Raw genomic sequence first — 20281 nt, forward strand, 5'->3', positions numbered from 1 at the left:
GCGCCAGCCGAAATGCTGTTCCCTCTAGACTTCCGCCAAAGCACCTAATGCTTAACTTTCTGGTATAACGTAAAACTATTCCAATCTGTTTTTATTGCAATAGCAATTATATAGACACTCGAGGCGCATTTCTGCCATTGTTATCGCCATGATATTCCGCATAATGTCCAACATTGTCGCTGCGTGCTATACGTTGTAGGTGCGAGTGAACGTGCGTGGGTGAGCCAACGATGGCGGCTCAATCTCGTGCGTGCGAGGGAGTAAAGTGGGGAGGAAGTGCACCATTTTCCATTGCATACAAGGCACTAGGGGGAAGGAGTGGGGGGACAAGGGTTGCAATGTGGGCTTGTTGCAAACAAATCTATCTTGAAGGCAATCTGTGATGGGTACAGAGTGCACCGAGTGACGATAACTTCATGTGCACTGTGTTCTCGCCACTTGATTTGCGTTGAAGCGAGAGGCAGCACGAAGGTCAAGTCGCTTGCAGCTGCCGCGCTTTACCCAGCATTTTGAAAGTGTGTGCGGTCATTGAGTGAGATGTGTTCATGTTTGCTTGTGTGCTTGACCCCATGTTTGTTAGTAGTTTAGTTAGTAAGCGAATGTTTAAAGGTTATAGGGTTGATAAATCTACCCTTACTGCGTATAGCTGTCTGCTAATTTGCTATCACAATCAATGTTTTTGAATTTTGGGCTAACTGGACTTTTTATTCCAAATCAGCCATTAGCCCTTCATGATAGGTCGAAATGGCTCAGGCTTTGCCTACATGGGCATAAAAAACAGATTAGAATAGTTTTACATTATACTGGCCCTGTGGACCGAGACACCCACCCACTGGACCTGCTGCAGCGCACACCTCTGTAATATCTAGTTCGCTCGCAGCACCCTCAGCCTATCTTTCATTGTTTTGTGCCTCAGCTAGGGAGCATCGCGCTGCTTGAACCACTGAACCATATTCTAGTACCCTAAATACAGCCACCCTGGCCGTTCCAAGAGCAGCGACAACAGCCGAGGGTGGCTGCACGCGTGCTGGCCACTTACTGGAAGCGCCGAAAAGGCCAGTGTTATGGGTGTGAAAATTACGGGAGGCTGTGCGCGAGGCACCGTCGCATGGTGTGCGGAATGTGACTGGCTGCACTCTCTTTCAGAGAATGAATCCACTCACTGTTTGCGGCCACTACCGGAGCACAGATGCCGAAGCCGTTTTGGCGCAGTGGGGAGCGATTTCAGTCAACTTTCTGTATTTTGTGCAGGAGCCCCACCCCTGCGATAATGATCCCTGTGCAAAAAAAGAACGCTACGGAGTAGGTAGGATCTTTTAGTCAGGCGACTCACACAACAGCACGCAGTCGATTTCATACCGACCTTCGACGAAGCCTGACTAGCTGTCTAATCGCTTACATTTTGCACACTGCCTCGGCAAATGCCCTTATTTATTACTGTACAGCCCTGTACAGGAACTCAATGAAGCATGTAGAGGCTCCAACACCAGTTGAACATACACTAGACCACCTTACTTGCATAGAAAAGCTGATCAAACGCAATAATCAAGTGTGAAGAGGCTTCTGCATGTTCCCTGACATGGCAACCATTGCTTTGCAAACCTAAAGGACGTAGTAAAAAACAAATTACATGCCTGCTGCAATGAGTAAAAAACGAATGCTACTTATACAATTCAAAAGAACTTCAGTTCGGCCTAGTTGGTGTTTACTACATGTCATATTGACCGCAAATAAAGACGGGGACAGCGAGAGAGAACACATAAACAACCCCGCCCGTGTTGCTTATGTGTTCTCTCCCGTTGTCCCCGTCTTTATTTGCGGTCAATATGATATGCAGTACTTATACAATAGAAACTTGCCCGTTTTAACATCTTCGAAGCTATGGCTTTCCCGCATAGCACGGGCTTGTATTGACAAGAAACCTCCATAATATTTTTTTTTGCGATCCAACTTATGAAAGTTGGAAACAAGGAGCCAGGTGCATATTTTGCACATTCCAGATTTTTTTCACTTTTTGTACTTATACTAATAACAAATTATTACTTTCATTCATGCTCCTTAAGGTGCTTTGAAATTTCAGATAAGAATTCACAAAATTGTATGCACAATTATTACTGCTATACAACCATACAAAACACCAGTGATCAGGCTGTAATTTAGTGCATCTCAGTACATGCTTTGTCTACCATGTTGTGAAATTGTAGCACCACGTGACGCCGTAAAGCAGGGATGCTATGGTCGGCATTCTCAGCCGGCTGCAGAAAGAAGAGAAAAAGTTGGGTGACACATGCTCGAGGCGCAAGCAAGGCCTGCACAAGGTTGTTCTAGAAGCCTGATATGCTGGCTCACCACAGCCGCTGCTCCTCACGCTACCTTCGACCTTCTGCCAAAATAAATGTAGGGACGACAGCACGGTTCATGGGCCACCGTCACAAGTTCCTACAAAATAAAAAATTGAAACAAATGTTTCTAGCTGAAATAAAAACGTTAAGGACTGCCAAACCGGAGATTGTTAAGGAGTGCAGGTGTTTTGATGAACTGAAGAGTCACCATATCAGCTAACAATTCATGCAGCTTCCAAGCACTGCAGTTACATCGTGCTGCTTGGACCTTCCACTGCCCAATCGGCTACCCACCAACCTTGTACACATCATTCATCATCAAGTTGAGGCATCGTCCCTCCCTTCCTTTTTCACACACCCTTCGGACGACTCTCAACCAACTCTTTAATTCAAGCCGTTGTTAGGAAAGGGCTGGTTAATGCAGGAATCGGTTCTCCCAACAGTGGGCCGCAGTGATTTTGCCGCCCACCACCAGCAGGATGCTCCCGAGCCAGAAACACAGGCCAGGAAGTTGGCGATAATCATGGCCGATAACGGTGCTAGACCTCTCGAACACTGTAGCGGTACTGTCGGGAAATGCTATTCTGGACACTTGGACCTAGAAAGACATCCTAGAACTGCTTCACACACTGCATGAGCAAATCGTTCCCGCCACTGCACTCAACTTTATTTTACAGCAAGCGAAGCGTGTTTCTCATTTCGGCTGATGTCGGCACCTCTTGAGGTCCATCAAAATCGTTGCCATCGTCTTCCCCGTTTCCTCCGTTTGTAGCCATCTTAGCGATTTGGGCTTCAGCAAATTCACCTGTTACTGGCACGTCCTGGTTGCACAGCGTGTATTCGTGAAGGCTCATGTTGTCCCTTTCTTTGGCCCCATTCCCGGTAATTCGGTGTTGTGTGCATTTCTATTCTATGTTGCGTAGAATAAAGAATCCGTGCCGCATCCGTTGTGTACAATACAATTCAAACAGAAATCACACCGGTGATGATAAATCATGTGCGCTGCATAAAGCAAACAAAACAAACTGCGTCAAGCCTGATATTTTGTAGGGCCTGCCTATATGCATGTCTCTCCTTTCACATGATGTGCAACACTGTTGCTTCACAAAGCTATTATGCTGCCAGGTTCCGACTTCAAATTCAGGGAAAGCGTCCGCTTCGTGGTAGGCATGGCAGACTTGCACGAAGCTTGTTAAACTGAGTTGTGGCTGAGTTGCAGCTTGGTGGCTGAGTTTTTGTTCCACTCTCTGTCAAGGTTTCGAGATATACGAAATTTTACCCAAAAATACTTTGAGATAAAGGGCAATAAATACATGGCATGTATAAGAAATGGGCCAGTGCAGCGTAAGATTTCCACTTTACCCTTTTTTCAAGATACAGTAAAACCTCGTTAAACCATACCCACTTAAAACAGTAGTTTCGTTTTGAAAGTAGTAAAGTCAAATCTCTGACTCAGCGGCCATTGAAAATATTGTGCTTTGTATCCGCATAAACCGTACCAGCTTATTGTGTACGTATCGGTTAACCATATGGGTTAACATGTAGTGTTTCCATTTTTCGTTGCGCAAACACAGCGTGTGTCGTTTCCATCGGGCGGCCAAGCAGAACAAGCCTCAGAGATTGGAACAACGACCTCCAAGCACCCTGTGCGTTTGCGTGTGAAGCCACACCAACATCAACATCATTTCGGTGCCGTGCCAGAGAGCACTGTGGCGTCATTGTGCAATTAAGGACTTGCGAAGCTAGGATAAAAAAAGACGCCGGGTGCTCAGCATAGAAGAAAAATTAGACATAGTTCGTGCCATGTTCGTGCTATCGAAGAAGTCGGCGCTGGCACACGACAAGGATCTGCTGTTGACTACGGCGTGTGGCATTTGGAATGCGAAAAAGTTGCTCAGCAGCACTGCTGCGACTGCGAAAAGATGTCGACTACGAGGTTCGACTTTTCGCCATTGTTGCCTCTGTCGTTGCCGAAGTGCCGACTAACGACAGTGATGAGGATGACATGGAAAGCCACAGCACGAGCAATTCAGGCCTGACAGTAGCAGAAGCTGCGTGTTACGTCAGCCTTACAAATGCAATCGTCGCGATGAGAACAGCACCCCGCAATGAAAATGGTGCCCAACAACTTCTGCAACGCTACCGCGTGAGTGCACAGAGAGTACGTAACGCCAACGAGGTATCTGCCATGCGAGTGTTTGCCGAGAAGAGGGGGCTGGCTGAAAAGCTGGCTCGCAGCTTCAGTAAGCTTGAGGCCGCTGTTGTAGCTGCTAGGCCGCAGCGGCATCAAACGAAAATAACACTTTTGTCGTTCGAAGTGAATAAATACTGTGCATTTACAGGAACCTTTAAACCTTTACAGGAAGACATGAAGCTTCTTTTTGGGCAGCCAAGTTGATGAGATGGCACGGGCAACCAACCCCTATCAAACCTCAATACAGTAGAAACACTTTTCTTGCCGATCATGATATTGTCATTGACCAAACATATAGCTAACAGGTTTCCAACAAACTAATTCCGAGACTCTCATCTAGAACCAGATTTTGAATCTTGTGACCCGTCGCTTCCCCTTGGATTGTCCCAGGGCAACGAAGGCGGCTTTCGACTCTACTCATTTCTTTAACGAAATATGTCGCAACAACAGGGTAAAGCTGCATATCCCTATTGTTACTGCCATCCACAGCAATCGAAAATACTTGCTCTTTTAGGGCACCCAGCAAAGAAATCTCCGCTTGGCCGCCATTTCCTGAAAAATTGATGTCATCTTTGTTGATACACAGGCGTAGCGTTTTGCTTCTTCACACTTGGGAAACATCTTCCGGAAAAGTGGTGTGGCATGATTGCTGACACTCAGTGGGATGTTGTGTGTAACTAAAAATGCCGTGAGGAGGCATTCTGCCTGAATCACACCGAGGTTGTTGTCGCTGTGTACAAAACTTGCTAGGCTTGGCTGGCTGCCCAAGGTTTGCACGTATCCCTCATGCTTTTTCGAAGCGATGTGGACCTTGATGTCAGACTTGCCTCCATGCGAGATGTTCACATCACAGGCATACATGGTGCAGAATCCCAGCTTCTCCCCTTTCTTCAATGGCACGAAAATTCTGTCGTGCATGATTTCAAAAACACTTGGAAGTACTGTCGGGGCTTTGAGCCCGCCATTGCACTGTGGAGACACTACATACCTGCCAACCTGGCGAGATGAAAAATTGGGAGACTTTTTATTTGTCTCGGGGGGGTCATTCAAAATTCGTTCAAACATTCCGGCAGTGTTCGATGAGTCCTTTTGCAGGGACCTTACAGTAGCAGATTTCGCTCACTTCAAAAATTTATCGGAGTAACTTTGCTCAAAACATGGTCCAGACTGACGGCCCTTCACTAGCAGATGGTGTTGGAGGGTTGTGTTGCACATTGATGAGCGGAATTCAGTCCTAGTTTTTCACGCCGTGCTAAAGATCCTCTCACACTCTGTGTTGCTATGCGGTATCACGTTCATGCGGTATCAATCCAGCATCACCTTACCAACTTGGTGAAACATGTTTTCCATCAGTGTTTTTCATTTATCCAACCATAGACCACTGCCCACCCCACCTTTTTTATTTATTTATTTATTTATTTAAAATACCTTACAGGCCTATTTAAGGGCATTAAGTAAGCGGGAGACACAAAGTAAGTGTTTCAACAGGAGTAAACAAAATAAATATCAATGCAGGCATCCACAAGATAAGTAAAGCAGTACAGGAGCAAACAACATAAATATCAAAACAGGCATTCACAAGATAAGTAAAGCGAAGTTCAATAAATGTTTGTCTAGGCTAAGCTTTAGAGAGTGTAAACACAGTAATTTATTTATTTAAAATACCTTACAGGCCCATTTAAGGGCACTGGGTAATGGACATTCATTCAGAATGTCCTCTGGAAGACTGTACGCCTATAGTGTGGCAAACTCAGCTTCGAGAGCATCCAAAGCATCTTCAGCAGATTCATTGGAATCACAGGGCAGCAGTTGAGGGAAACTCTGAATAACGAAACGAAGACTCGAGGGCGATGCCTGTGAAATAAATTTCAGGTTAGCCACCTCCGCATTCTTCAGAGCTGTGTTTCAGAGTTGTGTCCACATCCATAATGCTCCGCCTCATCGCATCTAGGAAACATTTTCCATAGAAGAGGCCCAACGTGGTCGCTGACACTAAGGGGTAGGGTCTGTTCGACGAGGAATCCCGTAAACAGGCACTCCACACTTTATCAATCAACTTACCCTAATTACCCTTTATCAATCAACTGTTCTGTCCATTTCATTGTCACATGGTCTATTTTTCGTGCGGTTACATATTTTATCAATTTTTTAGGTGAGTGACTATTAGAGATTTTAGTTTTGACGCAGATGCTGTACTTAGACGCCTTTATTCATGTTTTTTCCATGTTATTCGTTGGTCATTATTCCCATTGTCGTGTGGGTTTTATCACTGACTGGGCCTTAGGCGTTTGAAGTGTGTGCTATGTTGTGGATAGCTTGATAGTGAAGCGTAGACGGTACTTTTTATGTCTTGTTTTTTCTCCCCGTTGGCTTGGAAAAGACTATGCTCGATGAATTGCTTCTCATGCTGCTCCACGTGTGGTTCTTGCTTGCTCATCTGATATTTTGTGCCAGATATGACTTCCGAGTGTTCGATAGATTGCTGTATTTTACTTCTGAAGTTTCGTGTGTGACTCGGCTTGATTACCCTACATAAGGCAGGCTTGTTGCAGAAATAAACTTAGTTGTGAGTGGCGCTGGTCCTGTCGTGTGTGTTCTTGAGTCCTGTTCTTCTGCGCCTTGCATTTACTAATTCAAGCATGAACCAACTAGCCCAAGCAAGAATTTTACTTGCAGAAAGTTCGGTGGGCGGATGAGATTAAGAAGTTTGCAGGGACAACATGGCCACTGTTAGTACATGAACGGGGTAGTTGGAGAAGTATGGGAGAGGCCTTTGCCCTGCAGTGGGTGTAACAAGGCTGATGATGATGATGATGATGTATTCGAATTAACGAGGTTTTACTGTAGTATTGTTAAGATGTTGAGAAAAGGCAGCTGGCATATACAAAAACACATGTTTGGCCGTGCTGGTAAGAAAATGACAACTGTAAAGATTGTCTTTCTGCCATCATGTCTGTGTTGCAGGTCATTGTAGGAAGCTTGTAAATATATCTTTATATTAATTAAGGAAAAATGGAACATCAACCCAATCGTAGCAATTGCTACAAAGGAAACCCCATACGGGTTCCTCGAAAGAAAAGCCTCAAGTTTAAGAAAAATTCATCCTGGTCCGGGACTCAAACCCGGTACCACCATCTCTCCAGGGCAGTCGCTCTACCATCTGAGCTAACCAGGCAGCTAGCAGATGGCAGGGCGAAGTCGAATTTGTCAACTACCTGAAGCAAAGGCAAGAGTTTGATGTAATAGTTGAGCGGAAACCCGCAACGTGGAGTAATCTGCTAGCTGCCTGGTTAGCTCAGATGGTAAAGCGACTGCCCCGGAAAGGCGGTTGTCATGCATACGTTAACGCCTGGTACGCTTGCTTGAGCAGGCAGAATGAACACACAAACGCAAGGTGTAGCACACACATTTATTCGATACGGAATTTTAACAGCAGTAGCACACGGTAACATTCAACACTTATTGCAGTCGGACTGCGTCCTCCCTTGCTATGTTTTACGCTCGCACTACCATGTTAACCAACATCTGTGTGGTGTTCGTTTATACGCTATCGTAGGGGCGCTTACAGTACCGGTTCTGTTCGAGGCGGATATCGGTGTCCCCTGGTCTGTGGTCCATCGTTGCAATCAGGTCGTCTTCAGTCATCGTTCGTGTCCAGCGTCACCGGTGCCCCGGTTGACATGACAAAGGCACAGTCGCTGAGGAGCTGTTGTGCTCTGGCAGAGCAGGACTCGTGCTGGCTGGCGCTCTTGCTGTGTGCCGGCCCAGCTTAGTTCCCTAGACGGGACGGTGACTGGCTGCAGCCAGCCTTCGTGCGTCTATGCTCAGCGGTGTGAACGCTGACGTGCCCTGGCAGGTAGGTCAGGGCCAGCGGTAGTTCCGGAGGTGTCGGTCATCTGCTCGCCAAGCCTGGTACTCGGGCGGGACATCGCTGCATCGCCTAGGTGCTGGGGCAGGACCCAGAGTGGCAATCTCTGGCTGCCTTCTCCTGGAATGCTGCGTCCCGGCCAGCACGTCCTTCTATGTGTGCCCCTTCTCCAAGATGGCCGCTCCATGTGCTCACTTCACTCCCTCTTCCTTTTTTTCTATTCCATCTCTTCTTGCGTGCCTTCAATCGTAGGGTCGCTTTCTTGTCTTCTTTCTTTGTTTGAACTTGTCACTCCTGACAGCGGTGTTCCCGGGTCTGAGTCGTGGACCAGGCCAAATTTTTCTTAAACTGCGAGGCTTTTCTTTCGAAGACTCCGTACGAGTTTCCTTTTTAGCAATTGCTACGATAGGGTGGATGTCTTATTTTCCCTTAATTACATTTCTCCACCTTCTGGGTTTCTGCAGAACTATTACTTCAATATCTTTATATTGTAACGTAGACTGAAGGCGGAGTCTTGCAAAATAGATGCTTCTCTTTAATGGCGGGCCAGAAGAAGAGCATGCAGCTTACACGCTTCGTCTTTCATGGCGCCGACCTTTGCGCGCACCGTCCTGCAGTGCGGGAGCCCCACATCATTGTGTCAATATTTTTACCCATAGCAATATACTGTGCACACCAAAGAGCAATGTTTGTCACATGAGAGAACCCGTTCTCGAGGTCTCCCATAACACAATGGCATCTTTGGATAAGAACAACACGAGACAGGCTGGCTACACCAGCCACAGCAGTCGCAGTGTGAGGCCACCACACTTGTGAAGAGTCACCTAAAGAAGGTTTCATGTGCGGACACACGAGAAGTGTCCACTATCATCATCATGACCACACCGGCTAATAGTTAAGCCTCGACAGAACCAAGTGGCTAAAATTGGCAATTTACTTCGTTACACTACGAAATTCAACTTTTTATGCAAGTAAGTGCAGTCACTGATGGATCTTTCTTACATGGAAGGGGCTGCCAAAATTTCTGAATTATTGGACAATCAGAAATAAATTTTAATGAGAAAAACACAGTATTTTGTTAAGTTTGAGAGTTCGCCACGAAAGCCAGCCTAGCTTTTACGTCCGCTCCGACGGCTGATGGTGTCACCTGCAGTGGGGCAACACTGTCACGAAAAGCGCCAGCAGTGGAGAGCAAATGCTTTGTCTGCCTTGCACTTCAAGGCGTGTCTAAAACTCAGGATTACTCAACCTCCAGTACTAAAAGAACAAGAAAGCGCACACGATGTCATGCAATCTGAAACCAGCTGAAACTTCTGCATGCATTATAAATTGATGCAACAGGCATTGACAAGCTAAAATACCTTAAAGCACCCCACCATATATCAAACAGAAGAGGCCGCAGTTTTAAAATACGTGAAATTTCCTGCAATATGAACTATATGAAGTTTTATTTTTTTCCCTGCAGTATTTCTGAATGGAATAAGTTGCCAGTTGAAGTTGTGAGTGCTCCTCTGCATGTATTTTTAAGACTAATCAATGATTTGTGATTGCAATCTTCTTCCAAACCAATGGCTGCAGGTTGAATGTACTTTTTCTCTTGTACTGTTATTCGTGTACTTTTTTGTACTTTTTTGACGTACCCTTTTTTCTTGATCTTGATGCATTGCTCCTTTGTCATCCCTCCTTTTTGTGTGATTATATTCTCGCGCTAGTCACCTTATGTTGGAATGCATCATGTAACCGCGCAAACAACAAAGGACAAAGAAGGAAACACACAGGACAGGCGCGGATCTGCGCCTGTCCTGTGTGTTTTCTTCTTTGTCCTTCGTTGTTTGCACGGTTACATGATGCATTCCAATATCGACCACCAACTAGCCCGCTTCTCCCTGTTAAATATGTCACTTTATGCTGTACCCACTCTCTTGCTATAATGCTTCGGCGCTGCAGGGTCTACTGTAAATAAATAAATAAAATCTCAGCATGCCAACTCTTTGCACACATGATAGATTATCCTAAAACAGGACACGCAGGCTGCATATGCGATCAGTCGTGCTCACAGCTGTGCACGGCCACCGTACAAAAGACCATGCTTTTTTTGCCTTCTGCTATTTGGTATTGTTGCGACTACGAATGAATCGCTTCTGCTAATGAAATTGGGTGCATACATGGGCTTGGAATGAGCTCATGTGTTATTTGAGAGCAATAGCTGGATGACTGCTGCACTCACTCTTGGCCAGTGCTTGGGACAGCTTCTCCTCGGCAGCATTGAGGTTGTTCACATAGGCTGCATGGTGCTTATCATGGTGAACCCGCATCAAGTCGGCCGAAATGATGGGCTCCAAGGCATTGTAGTCATACGGCAGGTCAGGCAGGGTGTGCTTGCTGCGTGCTCCTGGACGGACAAGGCTGCCAAGTAGTAGGGGACATAAAGAAACCTGTCAGTTTCCTTAATAATTGGCCTTTCTGCATATTTAAGTGGAGATAGATCCCACATCTTCTTTGTTCGACAAAGTTTAGTAAAGCTACACAGATTGGCTTCATTCTTTCAAGTGTTTTAAAACGTTGACATAGATTGCTGTAATCTTTTTTCAGCAACTGCTTTCACCGTCTAACCACAGTTACAAAGTTATCCCTAGGCAGCAGATGCATCTACATGTATCAGAACATGCCTGAATGCTGTTGCCGAATATATAGTGAAACAGCCTTGTGTAATGAGACTGTGTGCGATGCGAATGATGGTGTACATTCTAAATTGCACACGAGCAGCAGCGCTAGAGTGTACAATGAGCCATGACCCCTACTAGACCGGATTGCCGCAATTCTGCTCACCGCCATTGTTCTGCTACAAGTGCTGCTTGTTTTGCTGGGAAAGAGTTTGTCCAATAAAGAGATCGATTTTTTAACTAGGATTTTCGGCAGTTATGTTCACCTTCACTACAATGGGACAATATGCAGCTTAAGTAAGATTACATTGTTTAACCTTCATTAACTTGAAAAATAAAGTAACTGCAATCTGCTCCCTAGTCCCAGTGTGTGTGTGAATTATTGGAATCAAACTTTCGTCCATTCGAAGGCGGCACGTCATATGGACAACCTGTAGAGCGTACAGAGTGTAAAGTGCCTGGGCTGAAAAAAGAGCATAAGTGACACAGCAGAGTCCATATTGCCCAGCAGGACAACAAGAACCTTTCTACGTAAAGGTATGATGGGGGTGCAATCACTAAACACGTGTTCATATCTTACTTTCTGCCATTGCGCAGTGCTTTGTGTTGCCTGGCTCTCAGGCCCTTTGTGGCAGATTGGAAGATGTATTTGTACAAAAATGAATAAATATTGTCACATGGTAGTGACGGTAAAGAAGGCAGCAAAACTGTGATTAAAGAAATGAATGTTTTATTGGGCGAACTTGTGCCCTCAAAAACAGGCTACACTAAAAGAACAACGGTAGTGGCGAACACGATCGGCTGTCGTCGAAATATTATCAGCGGGTCAAGCACGTCTGCTTTTAAACAGCAGTCGTCGAATGTTCCAGACTAATTGCTGGGACCTGCATGTCTTCCACAAAGTTCTACACCATTTGCGTCACGCAATGGAATCGGATAACACAAGGTTCGGCGACAACATTCCAGAAAATTCCGATACATGCAGGCGCATCCCGCGCTGTGCGATAACATTTGTTAGGCGGCGAAAAGTGGTCGCCCTATAAAGATAGGCAAGTGCACGTGTCACTATTACCCTTGTTCCATATAGCACCACTGTGCTGGCCTGTGCGGTTACCCTCAGTAGTTGCCATCGCTGCCAAAGTTAAATTGCGGCATATCAGAGTAAAGTGTGTAGTGGCATGTATTTTTTTATATTATTTATACAACTATCTACAGCGCTCATATTGGGGATTATTGTAGGAGGGCAAGAACATGAATAAGGCACAAAAGTAGCAATCAAGAGAAGCATATGGACATATCTACTTGCTTATCTTTATCGGACGATAAAGATAAAAATGCCTAAAAAATGTTATTGCAGAGCGTAGAACGCGCCAGCATGTATAGGAAGTTTCTGGAATGTTATCACCCACCGTGTTTGCTCAGTGGCTATGGTGTTGGGCTGCTGAGCACGAGGTCGCGGGATCGAATCCCGGCCACGGCGGCCGTATTTCGATGGGGGCGAAATGCGAAAACACCCGTGTACTTAGATTTAGGTGCACAGTGAAGAACCCCAGGTGGTCCAAATTTCCGGAGTCCCTTACTACGGCGTGCCTCATAATCAGAAAGTGGTTTTGGCACGTAAAACCCCATAATTTAATTTAATTTTTGGAATGTTATCGATGGTTCTATCTAACGTCCGTCACCGAACTTTGTGTAATCCGATTACATGTATGCGCAAGGCGAATAGTGTAGAACTTTGTGGAAGACACACGGGTCCCAGCAATTACTCTGGAACATTCGACTGATGTATAAAAGGCAATGCACTTGACCCGCTGATCAGATTTCCAACGATCCCCGACTTTGTTCGCCGCTATCATTGTGCTTTAAGTGTAACTTGCTTTTGAGGGCAAAAGTTCGCCCAGTAAAGATTTAGTTTTGCCATTTACAGTATTGCTACTATGTTCATCACAGTCACTACCACATGACAATATGACAAAATTGTGTGAAACAGCACAGGTGATCAGTTTTCACGTAAAAACATGTTATTGCAGCGGAGTAAAAGAGAAAGATGAGGCGTTCACCAAGGCAGTAGACCTGGTTTTCCAAGGTATTCCCTTGGTCTTCTAATTACGAATGGCTGAGTACTAGTGACAGAATTATAATGAGGAGTGCCTTTGCCATCAGGCTAGCCCTTGAATGTCCCAGGTTTGTCTCTAATCGTGTCCCGCATTTACCTCAATTTCTCTATTACTAACAATCTGTTCACTTAAATATTGCTACTAGGTGCTGCAGTAGCGAACGATGATGAGAGAACTGACGAAGACAATGATCGCCGATAGTCGTGCGCACGGCCTCCATCTTGTATGCCTGTCTTCTGCCCATTGTATATATCTTGTAAATATATTGTCAAGAGCCTTTTCTCCCAATAACATTTTGGTGGCGAGTGCGGATTTTTCCAAGTTTCAAGATGTATTTATGCAGTGGACGCTCCTTGGCAATATCTACAGTGCCTGCGCAAGGCGGGGATGAGAATGCGAGCAGGTCACCAACAGTGCCTCAACTATCCGCCGCCAACTGCCCCGTCTTTACACAACCGCAAGGCCCAGGTACCTTTTCTGGCTGTACAAACGGGTGAGCACTAGACACAACTGGGACCCGACTCTGATGCTAGCAAACATCATATTTTACCTGGCAGGCACTGCACAAATGTGGTTTCTGAACTTCGAACAGGAACTTACCAGCTGGGAGGTATGTAAACAAAAGCTCATCAATCTGTTCGGCAAGCCTATCGGACGCCGTCATGCTACACAGAAAGAACTTGCATGCTGAGCTCAGACTTGAATTCAGGACGTGCTCGCACTTTGTCACAAAATTGGTGACACGATGCCAGAAACGGAAAAGGTTGCGCATATCCTCAAAGGTACCATGAATGATGCGTTAACACTTCTGGTTTTTAAGAACTCATTCAGAGTGCAAGAGGTCATCAATCAGGGTGTCACCAAGTTGATGTTTCCAAATTCCCCGAGTTTCCCAGGTTTTCCCTGAGTGAATTTGCAATATTCCCTTAGTGATACAGAACTTTGTTTTATGTCAAGACGGGCTCCCTACATCATTTCTCCCAATGGTGTCACTCTCTAGTAAGCATGTTAAAACATTTTTTTAAAAACTTTGTCCAGTTGAAAAGTAAGGGGTATTGTTTACTTTATTCAAAAAGAAAACAGAAGGGAGGGGTTAGTAAAATGCACAGCGAATAAAATACCGTCGAAAGAAATAGTAAAAACCATTGCAAATTGAGTTGAACATTCTCAAATACGAATAAGAGATGCATGCAGAATATTTTCGAATATGAGTATTTCTATCAACTGATAGCAAGCTAATTGGTACGAGGCCCGAACTTTATCACAACTGAGATTATCTCACAACAGCTGGTAAGTAAACCTCAACTCTCCTGACGTACTTTCAGCTTGCACACAACGCCTCAGTGTTGCATTTCACTGTTTTAAAAGAGTTTTTTTGCTCGGATGAGGGACACCTGTATCTCGGCATCAGCCAACACTTTGCTTTACGAGTGCAAGCTCCTTCAAAAAAGTGGTTGCATGCTTCCTTTCGTGTTCATTTCTGAATGCGTAGGTCCTTGTCTTCTTCTTCTCCTTCGGCAGCGCGTTCGCCATACGGACTATTTGAAGCATCCTCCTGGACAATTGTACAGTAAGTGTCCAATTTTTCGGACTACCTAGGAACCGTGAAAACATCCGAAAAAATGAATGCATGTTTTTTACAGCCCTTAATGGTTCACATCGCCACAGCCACGTCCGAAAAAGCTCTGAAGGGCGGCCAGTACACTTATTAGGCATATCGGTACTTGTACTGTGACAGGAGATGGCGGGTGCGCGCATGTATAATTAAGGAATACATACTGTGTCCCGTGACAGCTGCCCCTTCCCACACTTATGCTTCACAGCGTAACATTACTGGGATGAGGCGAAGCTGACTTTCGGGAACCGGCATTATGCAACGCGTCGTGCTTTCAGAACTTCGAAGCCGATCAACATGACCACAAAGGCGGTATCGATGCCATTGCCGACAGTGGTGAATTCTTTCAATAAAAAACACGGCACAGTATGGCAAGAAGCTTAATACCGAACCTCGAAGCAGCTGGGCCTATCATTGTCTTTGTGGTGGCTACGGCTGCAGGCGGATCTGCGTGCCGGGACGAGACGACGAGGTTATCAAAATGACGGCAGTGGCGGTTTTGATTAATGCCGTTTCGGACCTGCGGTCACAGTAAAAATTCCGGAAAATCGGACGGTGAAGCGTTCTTGTGTCCGAAATTTTAGACGTTCTTATACACTGACCCTATGGGGTATGTAGTGCCGCAAAACCGTCCGAATTATCTGGCGTCCGGAAAGTCAGTCGACTGTGCTCTGGCAACTCCTCCAGCTGACGCGGCGTCGAAGACCATTAGTTACTATTCCTCCCTGTTGCTCGAGCCAGCATTACTGCGACTTTCGTTCCCATTCAATAAAATTACAGCTAATTTTCCCTGATAGAAGCACAAGTTCCCCGAGTTTTCCTTGAGTTTTTCTAGACTACTAAAAATCCCTGATAATTCACAGTTTTCTCAGTTGGTGGACACCCTGTCAATGAATGCCGATGCTATGAAGAAGTAATAGGCCACTGCGTTACTCTGAGCACGTCTTCTGAAGACGGCTGCGACGTCTACATGAGAGGACCTCCTTCTCCCACCAGCTCCAACCGTTCCTTCTGCGTCCAACAATATTGTGCACACCATCCGCCAGGAGATTAAAGCTGCCTCCCCAGTTCCCCTTCAGACGCGTAACCCAAATGAGTCCGTGCAACCCTTTCCCTAATCCAAAAAGTTGTGCATCAAGAACTAGCAAAGGCAGGATTACAGATGCTTTGTCCAGTGAACGGACCTGACTACTACCCACCCGCAGCACCCGAGTTATACAGAAGCCCAACTGTTCGTCCTCACTGTCAGAATTTTGCAGAATGGCGCACTTCCTATGACAGGCCCATCTGCTTCTGTTGTAGACGCATTGGACACATTTCCCACCATTGTCGCAGTGCTTGGAACATTTGACGTCCAGGTTGTAGCTCCTGAGTGCTGTTACACAATGACGACGACAGCGCTCGGCCATCATGGCTAGCACGATCAAACCGCCCCCTTCGCCATCCCGACACCTGCCCCACTTACTTCTGCGTCGTCGCTCTCCTCCTCCCTCATACTCCCGCCGCTCATTGGAAAACTGACGGGCGCAGCTCCGAGAGGTGAGCCTGCCACCAGCCGAGTCAAAATTCCTCTGCTCACACTACCTGGACATCGCAACCTCATCAACATAGACGTGGATGCTATACCTGTCATCACGCTCATTCACACCGGCGCCCACATACTAGTCATGAACTCAAAACTCCGTATTCGTCTGAAGAAAGTTCTTACTCCTGCTCCAATGGCTGTAGTCCGCATAGCCACTGGCGTGACTCTGGCTGTTGTTGGGTTGTGTACCGCCCGTGTCACTGTTGCCAGACGCCACACTTCAGTTTTGTGTTACGTCTTAGACCAATGCCCACATGCCATCATCATAGGACTTGATTTCTCTTGGCACATTTGACTCTTATTGACTGCTCTGCAGGGGTTATCCAGCTTGCTTTACCTCATGCCATTTACCCTTCTGCTCCTGCGCCGAGTCCGCTCTGTTCCGCCGATTACATTCGTTTACCACATCTAGCCATGACGTACATTGATGTCTCTCCTGACCCCCCTGTGAACAACAGCAATTAAATTGCATTGCTCAATGCTACCGTCCTCTATTCACAAAATGTCATGTTCCCGCACTCGGTCATCAGTATAAAGGGCAATGCTGCATGTCTCCCTATTGTGAATTTTGGGCTATGCCCTCAAGTGATTTCCCAGGGTATCTCTCTTGCAACCCTAGCTCCAGCCTCTGACTATCATGTTTCAGTCATAACTGAGCCTGTTGCACTGCCTACTGCTGCTGCTGATTCGAACCCCACAATGTTAGATAACCTGATGAAGATTATCACCACTGACCTTCCGGCCGAACACGTACAGGCCGCTTCAGGGCCTGCTCATGTCGTACCAGGACATTCTTGATCTCAATGACCGACCACTGGGCCAAGCAACAGTTGTCAAGCATCGGATTTATACCAGCGATGCGAAACTTATACACCGACGTCCTTATCGTGTCTCCTCCACTGAGCGCCAAGTTATACAAAGGAAGTTGACAAAATGTTTGCCTGTGATATCATCGAAAATTCTTCAAGCCCATGGGCATCTCCTGTCAAGCTCGTTGGAAAGAAGGACAAGAACTGGAGCTTCTGCATCGACTACCGAAATCTCAAATAAGTAACAAAAAAAGATGTGTACCTCTTACCTTGGATAGATGATACTCCCGACTGTTTCAGTAGTTCCAAGTATTTTTCTTTATTAGACCTTCATTCTGGGTATTGGCAGATTGCACTTGAACACATGGATCATAAAAAGACATTTATTATACCTGATGGGCTCTATCAGTTTAAGGTGACGCCATTCCGGCTATGCAATGCTCCCGCCACATTCAAAGGAATTATGGACACTCTCCTTCACGGCTTAAAGTGGTCAATCTGCTTGTGCTACCTCGATGATGTCACTGTCTTTTCGCCGTTTTTTTACACACACCTCGAGCGTCTCTCGCCAGTTTTTTCAGTGTTCCGAAAGGCGAGAGTTTAGCTCAATTTGACAAAATGTCACCTTGGCCGCCGGCAACTTACTGTGCTTCGACACTTCGTCGAATCTTCCGGTGTTTGTCCCGATCCGGAGAAAGTTTGCACAGTCAAGGGCTTCCCTATGCCCATCTGCGCAACCGACGTTCACAGCATTGTAGGACTCTGCTCCTACTTCCGCAGATTCATACGAAATTTTGCTGACATTGGACACCTTCTAACGGACCTATTTAAGAAAGACACGACTTTTGTCTGGGGTCCCGACCAAGCTAGTGCATTCACTGAGCTGATGATGCGACTCACATAGTCATCAATTCTTGGCTACTTTGACGTGTCCGCTGCTAGGAAGGTTCGCCCTGATGCCAGCGGCCATGGTATTGGCGCTGTTTTGGCACAATGACAGCCCGGTTGTGACCATATCATTGCATATGCTAGCAGTCTTCTATCACCAGCTGAACGCAATTACTCGATCACCAAACGTGAATGCCTCACCATTGTTTGGGCAGTAGGTAAATTTGGCCCCTACCTCTACAGAAGGCCTTTCACGGTTATCACTAATCACCACGCCCTATGATGGCTTTCATCTTTAAAATATCCAGCTGGACGTCTTGGTCCGTGGTCTCTACAGCTCCAAGAGTACTATGACACAGTGGTGTATAAGACAGGCAGACTCCATGAGGACGTTGATTGCTTGTCATGTCACCAGACCTGAGACCGGCGATTCAACTTGTGTCCTCATGCTTACTGCGTTTGATGACATCGCCGATGAGCGACGACGAAACCCTTACCTGAGAGACATCATTCCCCACCTGACGGACCTGCCAACTTCCCCCTCTTCGCTTATGTTTGTACTGCAAGATGGCATATTGTACCATTATAACATGCACCCTGATGGCCCTGAACTACTACTGGCTGTTCCCAAGCATATGCGTGAGACTGTACTCACACAGTTGCATTATGTCCCAACTGCTAGTTATCTGGGAGTGTCAAAAACACATGACCGTGTTTGGCAGTGTTTCTTTTTTCCAGGTATTTACTGTTCTGTTTGTCGTTACGTCGCCTCTTGTAAATCTTGTCAGCCATCTTCAGCCCATTGAATTACCATTTCTGCCATTCTTTTGGGTTGGTCTTGGTCTCCTTAGCCCTATTACTCTATCGCTTAGCGGGAACAAGTAGATAGCAGTTGCTATGGACTACACCACTTGGTATGCAATTATGCGGGCTCTCCCTACCAGTTGTGCAACCGACGTTGCTGACTTCCTATTGACGCTGTGATACTTCCCCACGGCGCTCCCCGACAATTCCTTACCAACTGGGGCCGGTACTTTCTCTCACAGGTTGTCCAGGACATCTTTCACCCTTGCGCTACGAAGCACAAGTTTACACCGGCGTATCACCCTCAGACCAACGGCCTCAGAAATGCTCGCTATGTTTGTCTCTACCGACCACTGTGACTGGGATGCCGCTCTGCCATTTGTCACACTCACCTACAATACGTCGCCCAATGATTCTGCTGGTTTCTCTCCATTTTTTCCTCTTGTATGGACGAGACCCTATGCTACCGTTTGACACGATCCTCCCAGCCCTTCTCAATATGTCAGAATATGCCCGAGATGCTATATCTAGAGCTATCGAGGCACGCAAGATTGCATGCCTGCGTCTGACCACTTCCCCCCAAAAAAGCAACAACGCATCTATGACGCTCATCACCATGATGCCCACTTTAATTCTGGTGACATTGTGCTTCTTTTGAAACTAGCACGGTAAGTTGGACTTTGTGAGAAGCTGATTTCACCCTACTAAGGCTTATACCATGCTTGCGTCAAGTGACAGACATCACCTACGATTTACAGCCTCTCCATACCTCCACACCATGATCCTCCTTTAATATCGATATCGTTCACGTCTCTCGACTGAAGCGATATCGCTCAAACCTACCAAGCGCTGGGACAGCGCCTTTGCCGCTGGGGGTCAGGCTACTAGGCGCTGCAGTGGCGAACGATGATGAGAGAACTGACAAAGATGATGATCGCTGATAGTCGTGTGCATGGGCTCCATCTTGTATGCCTGTCTTTTGCCCGTTGTATAGATCTTGTAAATATATTGTCAAGTGTATTTTCTCCTCGTAACAATATTGATGCCTTAGACATACTGAGCACTAATTATCAGCTCGGCTTGACTTAGTAGTTACCTTTAGTGTGCACCAGATAATGCCGCATCTAGGTTCCACATTGCTGCATACTTTCCAAGGAATGTACATATTTTTCTTATTGCAAAAAGATCTGTCCACAAAATGTCGATATTTTATAAAGACAGGAAAATCACCAGGGCTCCTTGATTGAACAAATAGAGTGGGCTTGGCGGCGCCGCGGTGAAAGGACTGACAAATTCAGTTTTGTTCTTCACACAGGCGGTGTTGCTGTCGTGTCCGGTTCAAGCGTAAGCCGACGATGAATTCACACTTCCCAAAATCGAGTTCTTCAGTGGGACC

General features: G+C 46.2%; 1 protein-coding gene across 1 annotated transcript in view; it reads right to left on the bottom strand.

The window, feature by feature from the left end:
- The window catches only part of Sod2 (superoxide dismutase 2), a 105781-nt gene that overhangs the window by 37460 nt on the left and 48040 nt on the right, over window positions 1–20281 (bottom strand). The window contains exon 2 of the mRNA XM_065450673.2: window positions 10632–10810. Coding sequence (XP_065306745.1) covers window positions 10632–10810 — 179 coding nt within the window. The remainder of the gene's footprint in view (window positions 1–10631; window positions 10811–20281) is intronic.

Source organism: Dermacentor albipictus, chromosome 5, assembly GCF_038994185.2.
Source record: "Dermacentor albipictus isolate Rhodes 1998 colony chromosome 5, USDA_Dalb.pri_finalv2, whole genome shotgun sequence".
Lineage (NCBI taxonomy): Eukaryota > Metazoa > Arthropoda > Arachnida > Ixodida > Ixodidae > Dermacentor > Dermacentor albipictus.